We start from the raw sequence: 18,968 nt of genomic DNA on the forward strand, positions 1-18,968 counted from the left end.
TTGTAGAACGACCTGTAGAAATGTTAAAACTAGGGATGGCCCGATACCGATACTGGCATCGGGGATCGGGCCGATACTGTCCTAATATACTCGTACTCGTACTCATAAAAATTCGCCGATACCACGCACCGATACCACGTACATTTTGCAAAACGAAACTGGCCGCCGCGAGTGCTTTGTCGAGGTGAACTGACGCATAGGAAAGTATAATGTCGGCGGTTTGGGCTCATTTCAAGATAAGGGATGATGACAACAGCAAGGTGTGAGTTATGTTCAGCTAAGGTGTCGAGAGGAGGGAAAGAAAGTACATCGTTTAACACCAGCAATCTAATTAAACATCTGAAGACGCATCATAGATCTGATGGCCGAGCGCGCGCGCAGGCGGTAATGCACTCACTCTGTGTGTGCGGGTTACGGGGGAATAAAACGATTCGCGGGACTCCCGCAAACTAGAAATATCTATGAATAAAACATAAAAACTAAAAGATTTTTATTCATCTCTTGCAGAAAAGCAACAAGAACAACTACAACAAAATAGAAACGATTTACAGGACAGAGTTTCTATTCATAACATGGTTACAGCGTTGAGCGATGTAGCCAATCACAGACATATGTGTTGATTTCTGGAACGCAATGGCCAATCAGAAGCATTTAAGATAGACTCCCCTCACTGCTCAAAACGGACTTTTTTGTTCAGTGCTGAATTCTGTATGCTGGCAAATCCTCTAATTATAACAAACAAAGTGTGGATATTGTGAAAGATTGATTGTGCAGTCAGCTTCATTGATAATAACAGAGATGTGTGAGATCGCGATGAACTGTCAGCTTTTAGGATTTATTAAGGGAGCCCACTTTGCGCGCATTCAGTCATGCCAGACCATGCACGCAGTAGCCTGCTTGCTTTTATGTTAAATAACAGTGGTTTGTGTGTTAATACATTTATTATTTTACTAATTTTTATTTATTTTTAGACTTGTTAAAACAAGCAGAGAAGAAAATAAAAACAGTCTTCTAACCTGTGTTCTAAAATAGTCGTCTTCTTTTCTGGGAGCCTATTACTTTTGCGGTAGAAATATCGGTATCGGTACTCGGTATCGGCAAGTACACAAATGTAAATACTCGTACTCGTATCGGTTTGAAAAAAAAATGGTATCGGGCCATCCCTAGTTAAATCATCAGTTCTTTCTAAAATTAAAGAGAAATGAAATAAAGGGAGACAGATTCTTAAATTACATTTGTCTTTCTCTCCATCTCTCTTTGTTGACGTTGACTGTAATGCCTCTGTATCTGTAGGACCGTCAATGTGCTGTCAAAAGAGGTGAAGGAGAATCATCCCCCAGTACCAGCCCTGAGGACACTGGCCAGTGTTTCAAGTTCACCGGGGACGGCCAGGCACTGCAGGTGAGCCGGCATCAGACACACTCTGAGACTTCAAATCTGTGCTGTACGTGTGTGTTTGTGACCTTTTTTTCCTCCTTTCTGGCTTTAAGATCACCCCTCTGCCTGGAACACACCCCCTTCTTGTGCTGGTTAATCCTAAGAGTGGTGGTCGGCAGGGTGAGAGGTAAACATCTTAGAAACTCAAACTGTTGCATCATCATATTTCATATTCTGTACAGCATTACAAGGTTGGAGAATGGTTTGCCTGACCATTTAAAGTCAGTCGAATCTGCATAGACATGTTTAACAAAAGTCCCACTCTTTTTCTTGCTTGCTGGCAGTGTCCTAAATACCATCAAAGCTTGCAGGAGACAGTAATGCTGTTTAAGGAGGAAGAATGTGGGTGTTGTTTCAGCTCTCACCACCCACTCAACGTCCTCCGGGAGACCAGTTTTGGGATTTTGTGCTGGCATCACCATAGCAACAGTTTTAAATACCATTAATTGGCCGATTATCCTCCATTATTAAACATGTGCTCAAACAAAGACGTGATAACTGCCCTGGCCCCAAAAAAGAAAGACCATTTTGGTGGTTCTTTGATGCAAACAAAGGAACAGAGTGGTCACCGTTGAATCATACTGTACTGAGTGTATTTTTCCACCATTTTCACCCCGAGCTGCGTATTGAACGCTCATTGGTTGGGTTTGACATTTGTCTGCACTCTTTTGTTCTTTGCATAGGGAACAAATGAAGTCTTCAGTGTTGATAAGTGCTCAAATTATCACCCCACATAAAAGCATAGCTTGTGACACACCTCAAAATAACAGCTCGTCTTATTTTTCTCTCTCTCTCTCCCTCTCTCTCTCTCTCTCTCTCTCTCTCTCTCTCTCTCTCTCTACCTCTGTGTCTTTGCATACTAAAAGGAAAGAGTAGCTAACACAGTTAGAAGTGAAGGACATTGCAGAGTCCTCAATAATCATTTTATTACTTCAAGGTTATTGAGGAGCACTGCTGCAACAGTGTGCAATCTGTGTTTATGTGCTTCTGTCTTTCTTGACTCCAGTGATTCCCAGGATTGTGTAGATTTTTATCATAATGGAATGGATCGTTTTAAGAATATCATTCCTCCATATGTGTGTCTATCTGGGTCTTTTCAAGGAATAGTTCAACCAAAATAGAACATTCTGTCATCATTTACTCATCCTCATGTTGTTGCAACATTAGAGCTGCCACTTAGAAACTGTTGATTATTTATTTGATCAACTGGGCGTCACGGGTTGAGTTATGTAAACGCACATGACCATGAAGATGAAGGTAGTAGGCAGTCTTTAATAAATCCACAGGTAAATCCATACAAGGAGAACAGCATACAATACAGCAGATGAGACCCAACAGGAATGAACAGAAACAAGGGAACTTGAGTACACAGGCAAACAAGGATAATTATGCCCATTCCTGCGCCCAAAACAAAGTGTCTGTGGATGAGAGTCTGAATATACGATGAGTGGAAGGAAATTTGACACAGAGGTCATTTATGTCCGATTACAATCAGATTATTATTAGGATCCATGTAATAATTAATGTTCTATTTATTAAAACAAAGTATAAATGTCAGGTTAGTGTTTTAGAGTACATTGTTCCAAAATAATAATTAATGATTATTTAGATTATTCAGACCTTTTGTGTGAATCTCACATCAATGATTCTTTGAAAAGAAGAAGAGTCGAACATTGTCATTCTCTCATGAACTCTCATGAAGGTGCCAAAGTGTGCTAGGATGGATGTCAAGATTTTCCATACATAATAACTTGTATGATATTTTATAGTATTTTTTGTGCTTTTGGAGCAGTCCTTACTCAATGGATTTGTACAGAGTGGCCAGGATATTCTTCAAAAATTCAACTTTAGTGTTTGATGAAAGAAAGAAAGTCATTTGAGTTTGGAAAGACATTGGAATGGTTGTTAAATGATGACAGCATTTTTTTTTTAGAGTGAATTACCCCTTTAAGCCTTTTATCATAATGGAAAGTTTACAGTGATTATATGTTTAAAAATGTCATTCCTCTGTGTCTTTTAATGCTTTTCTGTCCTCGTTTTTCTTCATCAGGGTGCTGCGGAAATTCCAGTATCAGCTTAACCCCAGACAGGTGTACAGTCTGGAACAAGGAGGACCCATGGCAGGGTAAGACAACTAAAAGCCACCATCAAATTTCAATGGAGATGTGTGCGAATAAAAAATTTTTTTGAGTCATGACAGAATTGCTCAAAAACTGTTTGACATTCTCACTGTTGTTTTGTTCTGGCATGGCTCCCTCTCGCTCTTATCCTTTTGCTTCTACTAACCTGCAATAAAGCGAGCCAACCTGCAATCAACTAGTCTGAGAGAGGAACCACTCACAAAGTGAAGCTGACTTTGAGAGACCTACAAGACATTTACTATGACTCAAGCAGCCCCCTGCTGTGTAAATATATTCATTTAAGTGATAAATGCACTTCTGAGCCTGTCAGTCACACGGAGGCTTCCTTAAATATATATTGTACTAAATCCTCTTCGCCCATACACCCCACCTGATTTGGACCAGCTCAGGGTCGTCCAAAACAGTTTTTAATTGTAGCATAGCAGTGGAATCTAACTTCTAACATTTTGGCACATACTCCACGCCATGTCTGATCTTAGCTAACTGATGAGATTGCTTACGAAGAAACATTTTAGCACTCAGAGGTTAAGTATATTGTTTGACCTCTAATTTCCTAGGAAAAATAAACGCTAAGGAGACCATTGTAAGAATACAGAGCAGTATTATTTTAGTATTGTTTATGTGTGATCATAGTATTTTTAGTATTATTTATATAGTATTTTAGTAAAAGCTATTTTGAAATAGCTTTTATTTGTAATATTTTATTAGTTTTCTTTTTGTATATTTCAATATAGTTTTAATTAATTTTTATTTCAGATTTAATGATTTTAGTGCTTGAATTTACACAGTTGCCAAGGCAGCATTTCTAATTTCTGTTCTGTTCTGTTCTGTTAAAAAGTTTTTTTTTATCTAATGTTTATTTTATTTCAGCTTTAATTAAATTATTTACCGAAAATAGTTTTAATGTTAGTTAACAATAACAACGCTGATATAGAGCAATATATTTAATGCAGATTTCGATCATTTGTCCATGAAATAACTTGACAAGAAATCATTTTTGTATCTTACTCTAGCCTAAGATGTTTTCTGATCTGTTAGCTGGTTTTAGAGAGGTTTTGGGTGGGTTTAGCCAAGCTTTTAGGTGGGTGACCAGCTTGGCTGGACTGAAAGAGCAGCATAAACCAGTTAAGGCATGCAAACCAGCTTAGGCTTAAAGGATGTTTGTATTCATGTTGAAATTTCAGAACCTGCAAATCTGAGCATATTTGAGACATTAATATGCCTATGGATCTTATGGAGTCTTTTTCTCAAGTGAAAAATCTGAGAATCAGAAAACTCAATTTGGTTTCCGTTTAATCCATTTGCTGTCTAGAAGAAAAATGTATATATTGAGGAGGTTTAGTTTTTTTGGACTTCCACTGTAGTGTGCTCTTACACAGGTACACATACTTTAAACCCACTCAAAGCACACAAGTACTGTACATTCTGTTCAGCACCCAGTGATTCTCCTTCTGGAAAAAGGAGAGAGAGAGAGAGAGAGAGAGAGAGAGAGAGAGAGAGAGAGAGAGAGAGAGAGAGAGAGAGAGAGAGAGAGAGAGAGAGAGAGAGAGAGAGAGAGAGAGAGAGAGAGAGAGAGAGAGAGAGAGAGAGAGAGAGAGAGAGAGAGAGAGAGAGAGAGAGAGAAAGTACAGAACAAAAGCAATGGTCGTTCCACTGGAAAGCAGGCTAACCTTCCATCCTAGATCCCCCTCCCACCACGAAATGTTCTGTAGTCACGACTGGAGCGCTACTCATCATGAGACCATTCAGAGAGAAAAAGAGAGAAGGGGATTGAAGATTGTATGACATTGATGATTTCACTCATGGAGAACCATATGATCATATATCAAATTCTCTTTCTTAAGCACTTAGCTAATTCATAAGCATATAGTTCAAGGGTTGGCAGCCTTTTTTTGATGTGATATTTTTTAATCTTGTTAATGACTGCCATTGTTCGTAATAACAGCTCCTCTTTAATACAAAAGAGAGAGAGAACTAGCAACCAAAATGCAGTTCAAACATTTATATTATATTTGAATAGTAAGAAACATATCCCTTATTAGTATTTCATTTAGATTAAGGCCCTTTATTTTAAAATAAATCTACACATTTTTTTATACTGCTCTTACATTTTTACTTTACCTTTCTAATATTCGAATGTACTTGTGAGATTTGGTATTTTGGTGCTGCTAAAGAGATCTCTACTCACCAGGGGCGTCACTAGGCCCTTTTTAGGGGGGCTTCACAATGTGCGATTAGGCTACACAAATTCGTGTTTGCTTCAGTCTTGTTATAATCAGATTCAGCGCGTTCTTCATCTTCAATCCGCAGCGGCGCCGAGCAGAGAGCACGTCAGAAACAGAGGACAGGGTGTGTGTGTGTGTGTGTGTGTGTGTGTGTGTGTGTGTGTGTGTGTCAGAGATGGGGACTCGAGTTTGAGACGAGTGCGACTTAAGTCCCACACACAGTGACTTCAGACTCGACTTGAGACTCGTCCTCGAAAGACTTCAGACTCGACTCGGACTCGAGCTGCGGGACTCGTGAACAATGTTTATTTTTAGGAAACGTCTGATGAGCTCGCTGTTATCCCCCTCCCTCCGTTACAGCCTGCCTACGTAACCACATACTACGTGGCCTATTGCTGGCAGCGCGCGCGCGACCACACATAAGAGGAAAACAAACAAAAAGTTCGACTGCACCGGCCGTCGCTGTGCCATTCATCGTTAGCTTTGGGTTCAAAAACTTCAAACAAGACGCGCTCAAAAGAAGCGCTCAATGCAAAATATGCAGTATCACGATAAAAGATTCTGGCTCAACTACATCTAATTTTATCAGGCATCTGAAAACGCACCTTGATAGGTGAGTAAACATGTTTAGCTCAGCATTGACCATCTACCGTTAGCTTGCTTATTGCTTTAGCTACCTAACGTTACGGGAGGTTAACTCCGATTGTCTTCCTTATGAAATATGAATGAGCGTTTGTTTAATTGCCAAACTTGTGGTGGTCGATTAACGTAACGTTAATCATTTACGTGCCGCTGGCTGCCCGTTGTCTACAAACAGGTTGCAGGATTATTGTTGATCATGTAACGTTACAGTTTCATTTAGTTATAACGTTACACTGGTTTGAGAGTCTGGGATGTCTTGACTTACAGTATATAAGCTATGATTAGTTGCATAGGCAGTGCAGCCAGAAGAAGCTAGAAATGTTTTGTGGCCCATACCTAGTGTGTTAAGAGAAGAGAAGGTTAACCAGTCTGATCTCACCCTTTGGATTTTTTTTATTTCTAAACATTTTGTTCTTAAGTTACATGCCATAAGTTGGTCAGTTGCTTCACATTTACACTAAAGATTTTGAGCATTTGAATGTTTTGGAAGTGCACTGTAGTGTTAAAAATTTCATTTGGATGCAATAGTTTATTTGCATTTAGCTACACTGATGTTTTGCACTAATAGGAGTGTGTCAATTTTAGTGTTGTGAGTTATATCATTTTCTATATTTGGTCTTATGTCTTGGTATAGCTACAAGGCAAAATAAAGAAATTAACTAAAGGTAAAGCATTCTTGGTGTTTTTGTCATGTTGCAATAGCCTGTTTACTGATTATATACCAAAATCAAAGCTGATACTGTATGCTAATAGATAAAGGAGTCATAATAACATACCGTACCACTTTATTTTGATAGTCCACTTTATACATTCTACTAACTATAAGTAACTTTCCAGCTGCATGTCAACTAAATCTCATTAGAGTATTAGTAGGCTTAATATCTGCCAATTATATATTATAATTTCTAATTTTGTTGGTTCCCCAACAGATATTCTACTGACTATAAGTAACTTGGCAACTACAAGTCAACTTGTTCTCCAAATCCGAACCCACATCATAACCTGACAGTCTACTACAGTCTACGAATACTCTAATGAGAGTTAGTTGACATGTAGTTGAAAATGTACATGGTTAGTTGAATGTCTAAAGTGGACTATCGAAATAAAGTGTAACCTAACATATTACATGCTTTGAATTCCTTATATAAAGCTATGCAGTGTTCTAAGCAACCTGGATGGGTCGCTGTACGTGATGCAACACTTATAACCACAAGAGACTTGAGACTTGACTTGGACTCTAGCTCAGAGACTTGAGACTTGACTTGGACTCTAGCTCAGAGACTTGAGACTTGACTTGGACTCTAGCTCAGAGACTTGTGAGCATCTCTGGTGTGTGTGTGTTCATGTGTGTGTTCATCTGAGCCTCATTGGTCTGTCACTGCTCGTCAATGTCAGAATATTTGAGATGACCAATCAAATCAAAGTAGGCAGGCTTTATGTTCACAGACGCTGCTGAGATGTAAGTAGCTAAACTTAACATTTCATATTTTACTTTTTTAGGTCATAAATGTTAAACGAATGACAAAAAATAATCAGGCAAACTACGGTAATATAGTTTTGTCTAATTTCGCCATTTTGAACTGAAAATAGGCCTATGTAACGTGACTCATGTTATGTAATAATTAGTTTACAGAAACATTAAAGTCCCTGTAAAGGCAATTTCAAAAAAAAATTCTAAACACATTATAAATGTTAGAAATGTATTGCTAAAACATATTACAAAGACTGTGAACTGTGAATTACTGAATTGTGGAGTTAGACCGTTAAACAGTTTTTCACCATTGCTATTTTCCGGATTTTCTGGGCGGGGCTAAAACAGGGCTCGATGACGCACTGGAGCCCTTGAGCTCCTGGACACGCCCCTACTTGATGACGCACTGAGGCCACTGAGGCTGGCCGCTCCCCTAACAATATAGAACACATTCACTTCAGTTTGGCGCTCAATCGCGAGTTACTGTCAGTACTATTATTAGTAACACAGCATACAGATTGCTAGCTAGCTATGCCATCGTCACGGAAATGCGTACTACCTGAATGCGATCACCGGATCACGTACAAAACAGATCGGTGTCCTTTTTTAAATTTCCGAAAAACGATTACATCAAGAAGTGGATTCATTTTGTGAAGAGCCAACCTTGATGGAGAGCTGAGGAAGGATCACCGCCAACACCCTCCTCTGTAAGTGATCATTTTACACTGGATAGTTTTATAAACTTTCGTCAGAGACAACTGGGATTCACTGATAATCCGCTGTTACTGGTGAATGGGGCCGAACCGACTCCCGTCTCGGCCATCATCCTCCCGTCGCGCCGACAACTGGTGCCATCATCGGCAGTGCGTGCCCACCGTGCGAGCATCCATTCCGGCTGTAGAGTTCAGTCTATGATTCAGTGTGGCGAGTCGGCAGCTTTCCCGTGAGTGGGCGTGGTTTCAGCGCAGCCAGCGGACACGCCCCCAGCGTTTGAGAGCAGAGAATACTGCTCATTTTTTCAAGATTTTGATAGCTTATTTTATGTACTTGCTGGCGTTTTTTATCATTCAAATTTGGCTGGGTGACTAATAACACATTTTTCTGTGGTGTGACAAACTCAAAACACATACTTATTTTTGACTTTACAGGGACTTTAACAAAGCCGTTTTCATCATGTTAGGCACAAGATTAATAATGAATGTGTACATATTGAGAATATAATACAAATTGTAGCCTTTAGTAAATTAAAAAAGCTCAGCTTTAGGAGGGGAAGAGAAAGGGATGAAGAGACTGAGAAAAAAAGAAAGAGTGATTGAGATGAGAAGAGAGCAGGTATTGACAAATAATCTGCCCACTGACATGGTTTTAAAGCTATTTCTTATCCTTTTTTTTTTGGTCTTCAAACGTCTTGAAATGCACATATCAGAGAAATAAAAAATTTGAACCCCCTACCAACCTCAAATTTAGGACCTCTGTGATTATAAAGCCCTGTCTACGGCCCTGTATTAGGCATAAGATCAATAATAAATGTGTAGCCTACATATTGTGAATGCATTTAATAAACTTAATTACCTTTAGTAGCTTTCAGTAAATAAACGCGTCTGAGAAAATGATTCATAGGCAAAATCAACCTATAAGTTGACCCTATGTTTACTTTCTTCACTGACAGACAAAAATATAAAGCCTATATCAGTCAAAGCTCAGCTGGGCAAGATAAAAACAAAGAGAAAAAGAGTGTGATGCTGATGAGGAGAGAAAAATAATCAGCTGCCCACTATCCAAGTTTTTTGGCCTTCAGAACATCTTAAAATCCACATATGTAGATCAGAGAAATCAAAATTTTCTCGGGGAGACCACGAACCCCCCTATTTGCCCTACCTCACATTTGGGACCATAAAACCGTGCCTTTGCATCGTAATGAAAATGGTTAATAGTGATCTTTAGATCCTAAACTAAAGTGTTACCTTTTTTATATATTTTTTTAAATCATATTGGGGGCTTAGCCCCCCTAAAATGAAAATCCTAGTGACGCCCCTGCTACTCACCTTCATGTCGTTCCAAACCTCTATGACTTTTTGTCTTCTGTGGAACACAAAATAAGTTATTTTGACAAATGTGTCCATACGATGGAACTCCATGGTCAACAAAATGGTTTGGTTACCAACATTCTTCAAAATATCTTCTTTTGTGTTCCACAGAAGAAAGTAAGTCATACACAACACGAGTGTGAGTAAATGATGACATCTTTTTTTTTGAGTGAACTATCGATTTAATGTTGTATCCTTTATGGTCAATTGATTGTGTTGCTCTGAATATACGTAAGTGTCTGCAAAATTAATAAATGGAAATATAATGTGTATCATCAGTACAGCTTCACTATTACACTCTAGAGTCTAGATTGATTATTTTGTTTCAGATATTTCAGAACAAACACCTTTGAATTGGCTATATTCTTCACTGATCTTTCTTTTCAGTCTCTTGCTCATTTCATTGTGAAATATCCAAACTGATGATTGACACTCAGGGGTCTGAATGGATATCAAAAGATGGAGAGATGAAAAAAGACAAGTGTGCTCTTTTGCTAGCTGTCTGTGCTGAAGAGGCCACTCTTATAGCACATAGAAAACACACAGCTTGCTCAAGTGTCTTGTCTTTTGCCATGTCATGGGATAAGGAATTGTTTACGCAACCTCCATCTCTACAACAGCAACATTGCCATTTTAAACAGACTGGCACTGGTACATTACAAATTTATCTGGAGCAGAGCTCATTTAGTCAGGCTGAAACATGATTCCAGCTCAAGCCTGTCCAGAACCACAGCCATGTTCCACTTGTGTTACTCGCCCATTGAACTTCAGTGGACACCCATGTTGTGGACGTTGTTGTTGTTGACATAGTTTGAGCATTTCTATCATGGCACTACAGCAACAAACCTGAGAAGGTACAAAAAACAGAACCGCTTGAATCCAATTGACTGCATTGTCATTGTAAATGTAGTGGCACATTTACTCGTCTGTTTCGCTCTCGTCCTGCATACATAAAACATGCTGCATTGTCAGAGCCCATCAAAAGAGGTTACACAGTATTAATATTTCAGACAGTTGTGTGAATGCTCTGCTTACGCTCAGGTCTATAGCAGATCCCACATGTGCCTGTTTGCAGGATATGTCCTGGACTCACCCTTGTGCTGCAGTTAATACTCCTGACCAGCAGATGGTGGTGTCTTCATCAGCCTCTGTCCTGCTCTATTAAACTTGCCTCTGAATGTTCAGTGAAGAGATGGAGGTCAAGTGTTTACAGATAAAATAAGTGATAGCATTCCGACGACTTTCCAAAAGAGGGAAAAAATATCTAGAGATTGATTACAGCAGTCAGAAGAGAGAATGATGTCAAATTTGCAGTTGAATTAGAAACACACTCGCAGCAGCGTTTTTTTTTATTTACTTTTTTTATTTACTGCCAAGGTAATATAACACAAAGTATGGCATTATAAATGTGCATTAAATTTTTTTTAAATGAAAATATGAACATTTTTACTTTATTTGCAATATTGATAACTGTGCAAACATAGTCATAGTGAAAAAGGGTCCATAATGATTTCTGAAGGATCTTGTGACACTGAAGACAAATTCAGCTTTTCCATTACAGAAATAAATTGTATTTAAAAAATGTATTAAAATAGTACATACATTATTAGTTTATTTTAAAATGTTGGTAACACTTTAGTTTAGGGTCCTATTCTCACTATTAACTAGTTGTTTATCAGCATGATATTGGCTTTTTTTTAGTAGGCCTACTTACTGTATAAAGCATATATTAATGCCTTATTCTGCATAAACTACATCCCTTAATCCTACCCAATAACTAAACTTATACTTATACTATTAATAAGCAGTTATTAGGAGTTTTTTGAGGCTAAGTCGTAGTTAATAGTTAGTTGATAGTGAGAATTGGACCCTAATCTAATGTGTGACCAAAACGTGTAATGTTTAATATATTTGATTTTGCAGTTTGTCTTCTGTTTCTGATCTGTGACATAAATTGAATTGAATTTATTTGTCAGTAGTGAGAAATTGTGACGCTTTATTCATTCAGTGCTTTGCTCACAGCTTAAGGCCACTTCACAAACAAATAAAAAATGAGCAAATTTAGGATCAAATGTAAGACTGGCTTCACAGTCAAAAAAGGCTTTAGTTGAGATTAAAAGGAAGAGATGTTTTGGAGCCTCAATGGGGTTGAGTTCCAGAGATTTGCTCCCATGACACTGAATGGGAAAAACATAAATCTTCTATAACATCCTTCAGATCAAACATACTGCATTGAACAGTAAACTGTGAATAGCCACTGGGGAATGCTGATCATTCTCATTGTTTTTATGTCTCCCAGTCTCAACTTTTTTCGAGACGTGCCTGATTTCCGTGTGCTGGCCTGTGGAGGCGATGGATCAGTGGGGTGGATTTTGGACTGCATTGGTGAGTACGCATCATCATCAATGCTTTCCAGAGCTGTAATAATTAACATGGTTACATGGACTCAATAGACCATCTGACTAATGTAGCAGTAACACTGTACTAGTATACGAAGTACAAATTGCAACAGTAGGCTCGCATTGGGACTTTACACCGACAGCATTTCAGCTGCTCTGTAGAGAAAATAAAGTGATTTCTGGTTTACTAAATATCAATTTTATCTTTCAAGATTAGTGTTTGATGATATGACCAAAGAAAAGCTTTCATTTGAGGTACAGAATTTGTATTACCCTGCAGTTTGGATATAAAAGACACTTAGAGGGGTACTTCACCACTGGCAAAAATAGGCTTTAAATAAACCTTGGCTGCCTATACAGTAGAAAGGTGATTTTTTTTAAATCGGTGCTACTAGAGAAAGCAGAGAAAAAAGGCTGTTATCTTTCCTTTTGCCAAATAGGTTCAACACCCATAATGCACTATAGGCATGTTGCCGACCAAGGCCAGTCACACCAGTCTGCTATGTATACACTTGACCAGAGTCAAATACCGCCTTGTTTTAGTAGGAAATACTTCTTAGCAAACTTTTAGTCATAATGTTGTCGACTTGTATTGTTCCCATGTGCAAGAATTCAAAGTGAAGTGAAATTTCCAGTGAAGTATTCATCGCAGTGGCTAAATGCTGCAAAGAATCGTAAATACGGAGAGAACACCGCAAAAGAAAACCTGAAAAAAGTCTGTGTTTGTAGTCAACATTTCAAACTGGATTACAATGAACATGCACGAAAAACTTTTACTTAAAAAATAAAAGTGAATTTCTCAGTCAATACAAAGAAGGTTGTTACACTTTAATTGATGAACTTTACACTGTATTTAAACTGAAATTTGAACTGACTCAAACATCCCCATTGTCTTTTTGGAGCTGCTTTACAGCAGAATTTGACATATATTTGATGAAGTTTGCATCATTGATTCTGTTATTTACTCGTTTATTACTGTTTTGAAACAATCTGTATTGTATAAAGCGCTTTATAAATAAAGGTGACTTGATTGCACTTTAAATTTGCTGCTATATTGCATCTGCATTTCCCCTAGGATATCAATAAAGCATGTCAACCAATTCAGCTACAAACATTTGAACATTAGGACGTCCTTCCATGCAGTACTTGACACAAGACTGGCTCTTATTTAAGGCACATACTGTATAATCATGGCGTTTAACCATCAGAAAGATCAGAAAGACAAATCATTGTTTCTAGGAAGAGCATTGACTCATCTGTGACCTCTTTCATATGAGTGAATGCAGGATAACAGTGGAGATATAATGGCCTGTCTTTCCCCCTCCTAACAGCCGTATTGATGTTAATGGATGAGCGCTGGAGAGGAACCTTGTGTGGGCAGTGGTAGATATCGCCGCTAAGTGCTGATTTAGAATCAGTTTGGTCTCCAAACCTTTGGCTTGAAATTGCAATTGGCTGATGGTACTGAAACCTGAACTCAGATCAGAAGCGATGTGCTCTTCATCGCTTTAGAGAATCTTTAGGCTGGCAAATTGAGGCTGACAGGGGGACACACGTGGGAGATTGTCCTTCTAACTGCCCTAAAGTGATGATTTAGGAGCAGCTTTTGAATGAGAGCCGCTCTGCGATCAGTCCTTGCTTGTTGTTCACCCACACGAGTTTGACTGGTATTATAAAATGTCTGCTGCTGACGATTACTCAGAGAGCCCCTGCGGTTAGGCAGTACATCGCGCCATACGGACCAGCACCAAAAACAACGTCCCCGCGGTCCCTTTGCACAAACCAATGAGCCACACAGGGACCATCAGCGTGAGGACAGAAAGATACAGTTCATCATTGACTCTCTTCTGCGGATAGCACACCCTGTTCAAATCTAATGTCTGAATTATTGTAAGGATATTACATGGGAATGATGCACATTGATGAATGAAGAAGACATTATCCAGTGCTGTATACCTAACTTCAATGTTAGTGCATGGTCTTTGTCTAGGCCTTGTTACTAGAGCTCTGGAATATAATTGTTTTTACGATGCATTGCGATGCTGATGTGAACCAATTCTGCATCGATGCATAAAAACAAAAGAGTCCATTTTTTTAAAATAGGCCTATACATATAAATGCGCTGTTTTATTGTAAAGTAGGCTACTCTTATTATATATAAATAAAGCACTTGCATCTGATGTTTCAGTTTCTATGAACAGGACATGCATGAAAATAAAGTGCAGGGCGTGATTGATGTTAAACCGTTATGAAAATATTTCAATGCGTTACTCCCGCTGACTGACACACACCCGAAGTGAGCGCACAGAAAGCCGCCTGCAATCCCGAATTTTGTTCTCTTTAGTGGCGTATAATATAGTAATTATTATTAAAGAAAGAATTGGAGGAAAAGATTCATCGTGATGCCTCTGGAATCGTTTTATAATCGAATTGTTACCCTCTGAATCGTAATTGATTTGAATTGTGAGGCAAGTGAAGATTCACACCTCTACTTGTTACATATTGTTTAAAAAAAGAGTGTAATTTTTAAAGCCTGTCCAATAATAACATATAGTTCCATATTAATGTAATTTAGCCTACTAGTCGAAATGAGTCAGTAAGATTATTATTAAAAAAAAGAACACTTTTATTCAGCAAGGATGCATTAAATTGATCAAAAGTGTCAGTAAAGGCATTTATAATGTTAAAAAAGATTTCTATTTTAAATAAATGCAGATCCTTTGAACTTTCTATTCATCTAAAAATCCTGATTTGTTTTGTTTTTTACTGTATTTTGATCAAATAAATGCAGCCTTGATGAGCATAAGACACAAAAACATAAATTTTGAGTGGTAGTGTACATACGTGCAAATCCATTAAATATAATCATATTTGATGTACTAGTTAAAAATGCAGCAGCAGCTTTAATAGCTCTCTTTGTTTCTCAACAGATAAGGCCAATTTTGCTCGGCATCCTCCTGTTGCGATCCTGCCGCTGGGGACTGGGAATGACCTCGCTCGCTGCCTGCGCTGGGGTGGAGGTGAGGACAAAACAAGAGACTGCCCACCAGCAGTTGGAGGGAATTACTTAATGCCTTTGAAATAAAACTTAAAGGGCTTTCCTTCAAATGAACCACTCGAGTTGAGATTAGGCTTTGAATTCTTTGAATCTAAATGCAATCCTGTATAAACCCTTCAAAAGGATTTTAAAACTTTTAAACATTTCCACACTCAACCCTGAACAGAAGGTCAGACTGTAATAATCAAACTTCATCATAGTTCATTGAATGCTCCAGTCACATGAATGAGAAAGCAGGATTTGTTGAGACCACACTTGCTTTCAGGATTTTCATTCTGTGATCTTCATCACACAGATGACCGTGGCAAGCACTTGCCCAGTTAGTTAAGCCAGTTGAGTGTACACTTAAAGGGATCGTTCAAGCAAAGATCAAAATTCTGTCATCATTTATCAGCACAAAAGAAGAACTTTTGAATAATGTGCTGACACCACAAAAAAAGTATTTTGAATCTGTACTACTAACAGACCAGCGTGTTAGTGAGATTGAAAGATCAGATTTAAAAACAACTCATTCAGGACAGTTTTGTCAACCTTACAAATTGATTCATTAAAAAGATCCAACCCAAAAGAACCATTTGTTTACAAATCGGACATCATTACTTCATGAGCTCTCTAGAAGACGGTTGTCAACATTATCAGTGAATACTGACTCATATTGCTCTGTTCATCCCATTAAGCTGTCTTATGGCTTCTGAAGATTAAGAATATAGCACTTGACTTGTTTTTATGCTGCTTTTTTTTTTTGGTCTTTTTTGAAGCTTGAAAACTTTTGAACATTCCTCATTCATTGTAGTTTTCATTGTAGTATCCAGTACATAATTTTTTCCATAGAATCCACTAGAAGGTTTGGAACATGAGGTTGAATAAATAATAAATGGCAGGATTTTTATTTTTGCACAAACTATCCCTTAAAGAGGCTATGCTATTTTAGAAGTATGTACTATTATATTGTTTATTAATATTTTGAATTAGCCTTTTTTCCGTTTTCATTTTTTATAATATTTCTGTTTAGCTTTATTTTTATTTCAGATTTAGTTTTAAGAATTTTACTACTTAAACTTGTTTGTTTTATTTGATTTTTTTGCCAAGGCAACATTCTTATTTTCGTTTAAGGTTTTTAAGTTTAAGTTTCTCTATTAGTATTTATGTTTCATTTTATTTCAGTTTCAGTTACCGTAAAACATTTATCATTTTAATTTTAGTTAACAATTACACTTTTAAGAATTGTTTAAAAATGAATTTATTTACAGTCATTTCTAACAAGAGATAAATAAACTGTGCTTTAAGTATACAGTATATAGACTTTCCAATCACTTGCCTACACTAATACATTCCCGTGTGATTGCATATGTGTGTACTTGTTTCGATATTTGGGTTTATTCAGTAGGTTATGATGTAATGATATGCATCAGTGAGCCTGCGTCTGCTTGTAAGACAGGTGTGGATGGCCTTGTAGAGGCTGCTGAATTAATTGGCCTCGTATCAGTGTTTCCTGTGTGTGCATGTGTGCGGTTTGTTCCAGCGGGTAAGGTTTTGCATGAATGTATTCTTAAATTTATTTGACTGGTATGCTGTTTTTTCTCTCCATGTGAGTTGATTGAGTTTAAAAGGTGTATCACCTGTAGTCAGTGAAGAGGTGCCATGTGAGCGCATGTTCGTCTGCATGTCTGGTCCAGAAAGGCAGAGTGAGCACCTGGGTGTCCTCACACATGTTATATTTTACTCCTTGGGTTGCCAGTCGGGAGTCAATATCCCCACATGTCTCACAGCATTTATGCCCTTATTAAGAGATGGCACCTCTATGATCATGATGTAACAAGAAGACTCTGTATCTTTCCCATTACAATTGGGAAGTAATTGCAGTTCATTCACCTCAGGTATCCTCTCGAAGGATCCCTTCATGTCAGTTAGAAGATTTTTTCAGTGCCTGGCAACCCTTCTAAGGTCATATTGTTCAACCCCTTGGTGATATAATATATACTTTTTTAAATAAATATTTATTTACTCATCCTCATGTTGTTCTAATTTCTCAACAAAATTAGAATGTATTAGTTGCTCTTTTTGCATGCAATTACAATGAATGGACCTTCAAAATGGACCTAAAGCACCATAAATCTATAGTAAAAGTGGTCTATACGACTCATACTCCAAATCTTCTTAAGTCATACGATCAGTTTGTTTGTGAAATGGACTCAATTTAAAGGGATGGTTCAGCCAAAAAGAAAATTCGGTCATCATTTACAAGTTTTTCCAAACCTGTATAAATGTCTTTCTTCTGCTAAACACAAAAGAAGATGTTTTGAAGAATACGGGTAATCAAACATTTGATGGGCTCCATTGACTTCCATAGTATGGAAAAGAAATACTATGAAAGTCAAAGGGGCCATACAATTGTTTTAAACATACAGTGGCAGTAACAGTTAACAGATTAATGACTTGGTCCTTTTTTTATACCCTAATCAGGCAACGTATCTCAGGAGACACAACTCTTAAAATCCAAAATATACCAAGTTTTTTAAAAATTCTTTTGGATATATTTTATTTAAGTCCATTTGATATAAAAAATTAAATGAAATAATTTTTTGCTTAGCATTTTCCACTCTTGCCTGTTTAAGGGTTAACTGTTTGGATAATGACTTCTGGTCTATCAGAGATAGAGAGATAGAGACAGCTTTATACTTTCACAACATTGTGTTACTTTGGCAAGTTTAATCATCTGATCTTGCTGTGTTGAGTTTTTTAATTAAGCTATGCTAACCTTGGAATTGCGATAATGCAAGTCTTTCATTGTCATGAGCACAAAAGTTGAATCGTGCTTGTTTTATTATTCTTTTCTATGCATGGACTCTTGCACATTCTTGTTCATAGGTAAAAAGGAGCTTTTGTACATTTCTTCATGTCACAATTTTTTTGTTTCAAACGGAGATCACAATTCTCCCACGATTCTGAATAGACAACTAAACACAATTAGGTAATTTACTAGAGGTTCTGACAAAGTGATAATTGCTGCAGTCAATTTAAAAATGTTTAATTCATTTGAATGATTTTTTTTATATCGGTGTTTAATGAATGATTCAATGACTCACTCAAAAAGATTTCACTTGTTTCATAACTGGATGAATTGTGTTTTTAAACAAATCTCTTGAATGAGTGATTCAATGACAAAAACATTTTCTTTAACAATCACTTGTCAGTGGCGTAACGAGATAAAACGATTTGGCATTACTTTTAAAAGGTGATTTAGTCTATTTTGATCACTTTCCTAGACATCAGTGTTCATAACCGAACTATAAACTTTTATCCTAGTTCTTCTGTGATAATATGAATATTTGTAACACGGAAATAATGATACTGTGTGTTTGCAAAGCGGTTTAATACCTGTACATGACAACTGCTCTCTCTGGATCAGCGGCAGCGCGAACACTGACTCCAATGTTCCGGTGTGATTTCGTCAAAGGTTTAATAGACATAGGAGAATCATTGTCATTTAGCAATAGTCGAGATCATG

General features: G+C 37.6%; 1 protein-coding gene across 4 annotated transcripts in view; it reads left to right on the forward strand.

The window, feature by feature from the left end:
* The window catches only part of LOC130085888 (diacylglycerol kinase gamma), a 203,275-nt gene that overhangs the window by 125,573 nt on the left and 58,734 nt on the right, over positions 1-18,968 (forward strand). For all 4 annotated transcript variants that reach the window (XM_056251876.1, XM_056251875.1, XM_056251877.1 and 1 more), the window contains 5 exons: positions 1,294-1,401; positions 1,491-1,564; positions 3,488-3,562; positions 12,303-12,388; positions 15,333-15,422. In XM_056251876.1, coding sequence (XP_056107851.1) covers positions 1,294-1,401; positions 1,491-1,564; positions 3,488-3,562; positions 12,303-12,388; positions 15,333-15,422 — 433 coding nt within the window. The remainder of the gene's footprint in view (positions 1-1,293; positions 1,402-1,490; positions 1,565-3,487; positions 3,563-12,302; positions 12,389-15,332; positions 15,423-18,968) is intronic.

The sequence above is a fragment of the Rhinichthys klamathensis genome, unplaced genomic scaffold, assembly GCF_029890125.1.
Source record: "Rhinichthys klamathensis goyatoka isolate OS25496 unplaced genomic scaffold, OSU_Roscu_1.1 h1tg000090l_1, whole genome shotgun sequence".
Lineage (NCBI taxonomy): Eukaryota > Metazoa > Chordata > Actinopteri > Cypriniformes > Leuciscidae > Rhinichthys > Rhinichthys klamathensis.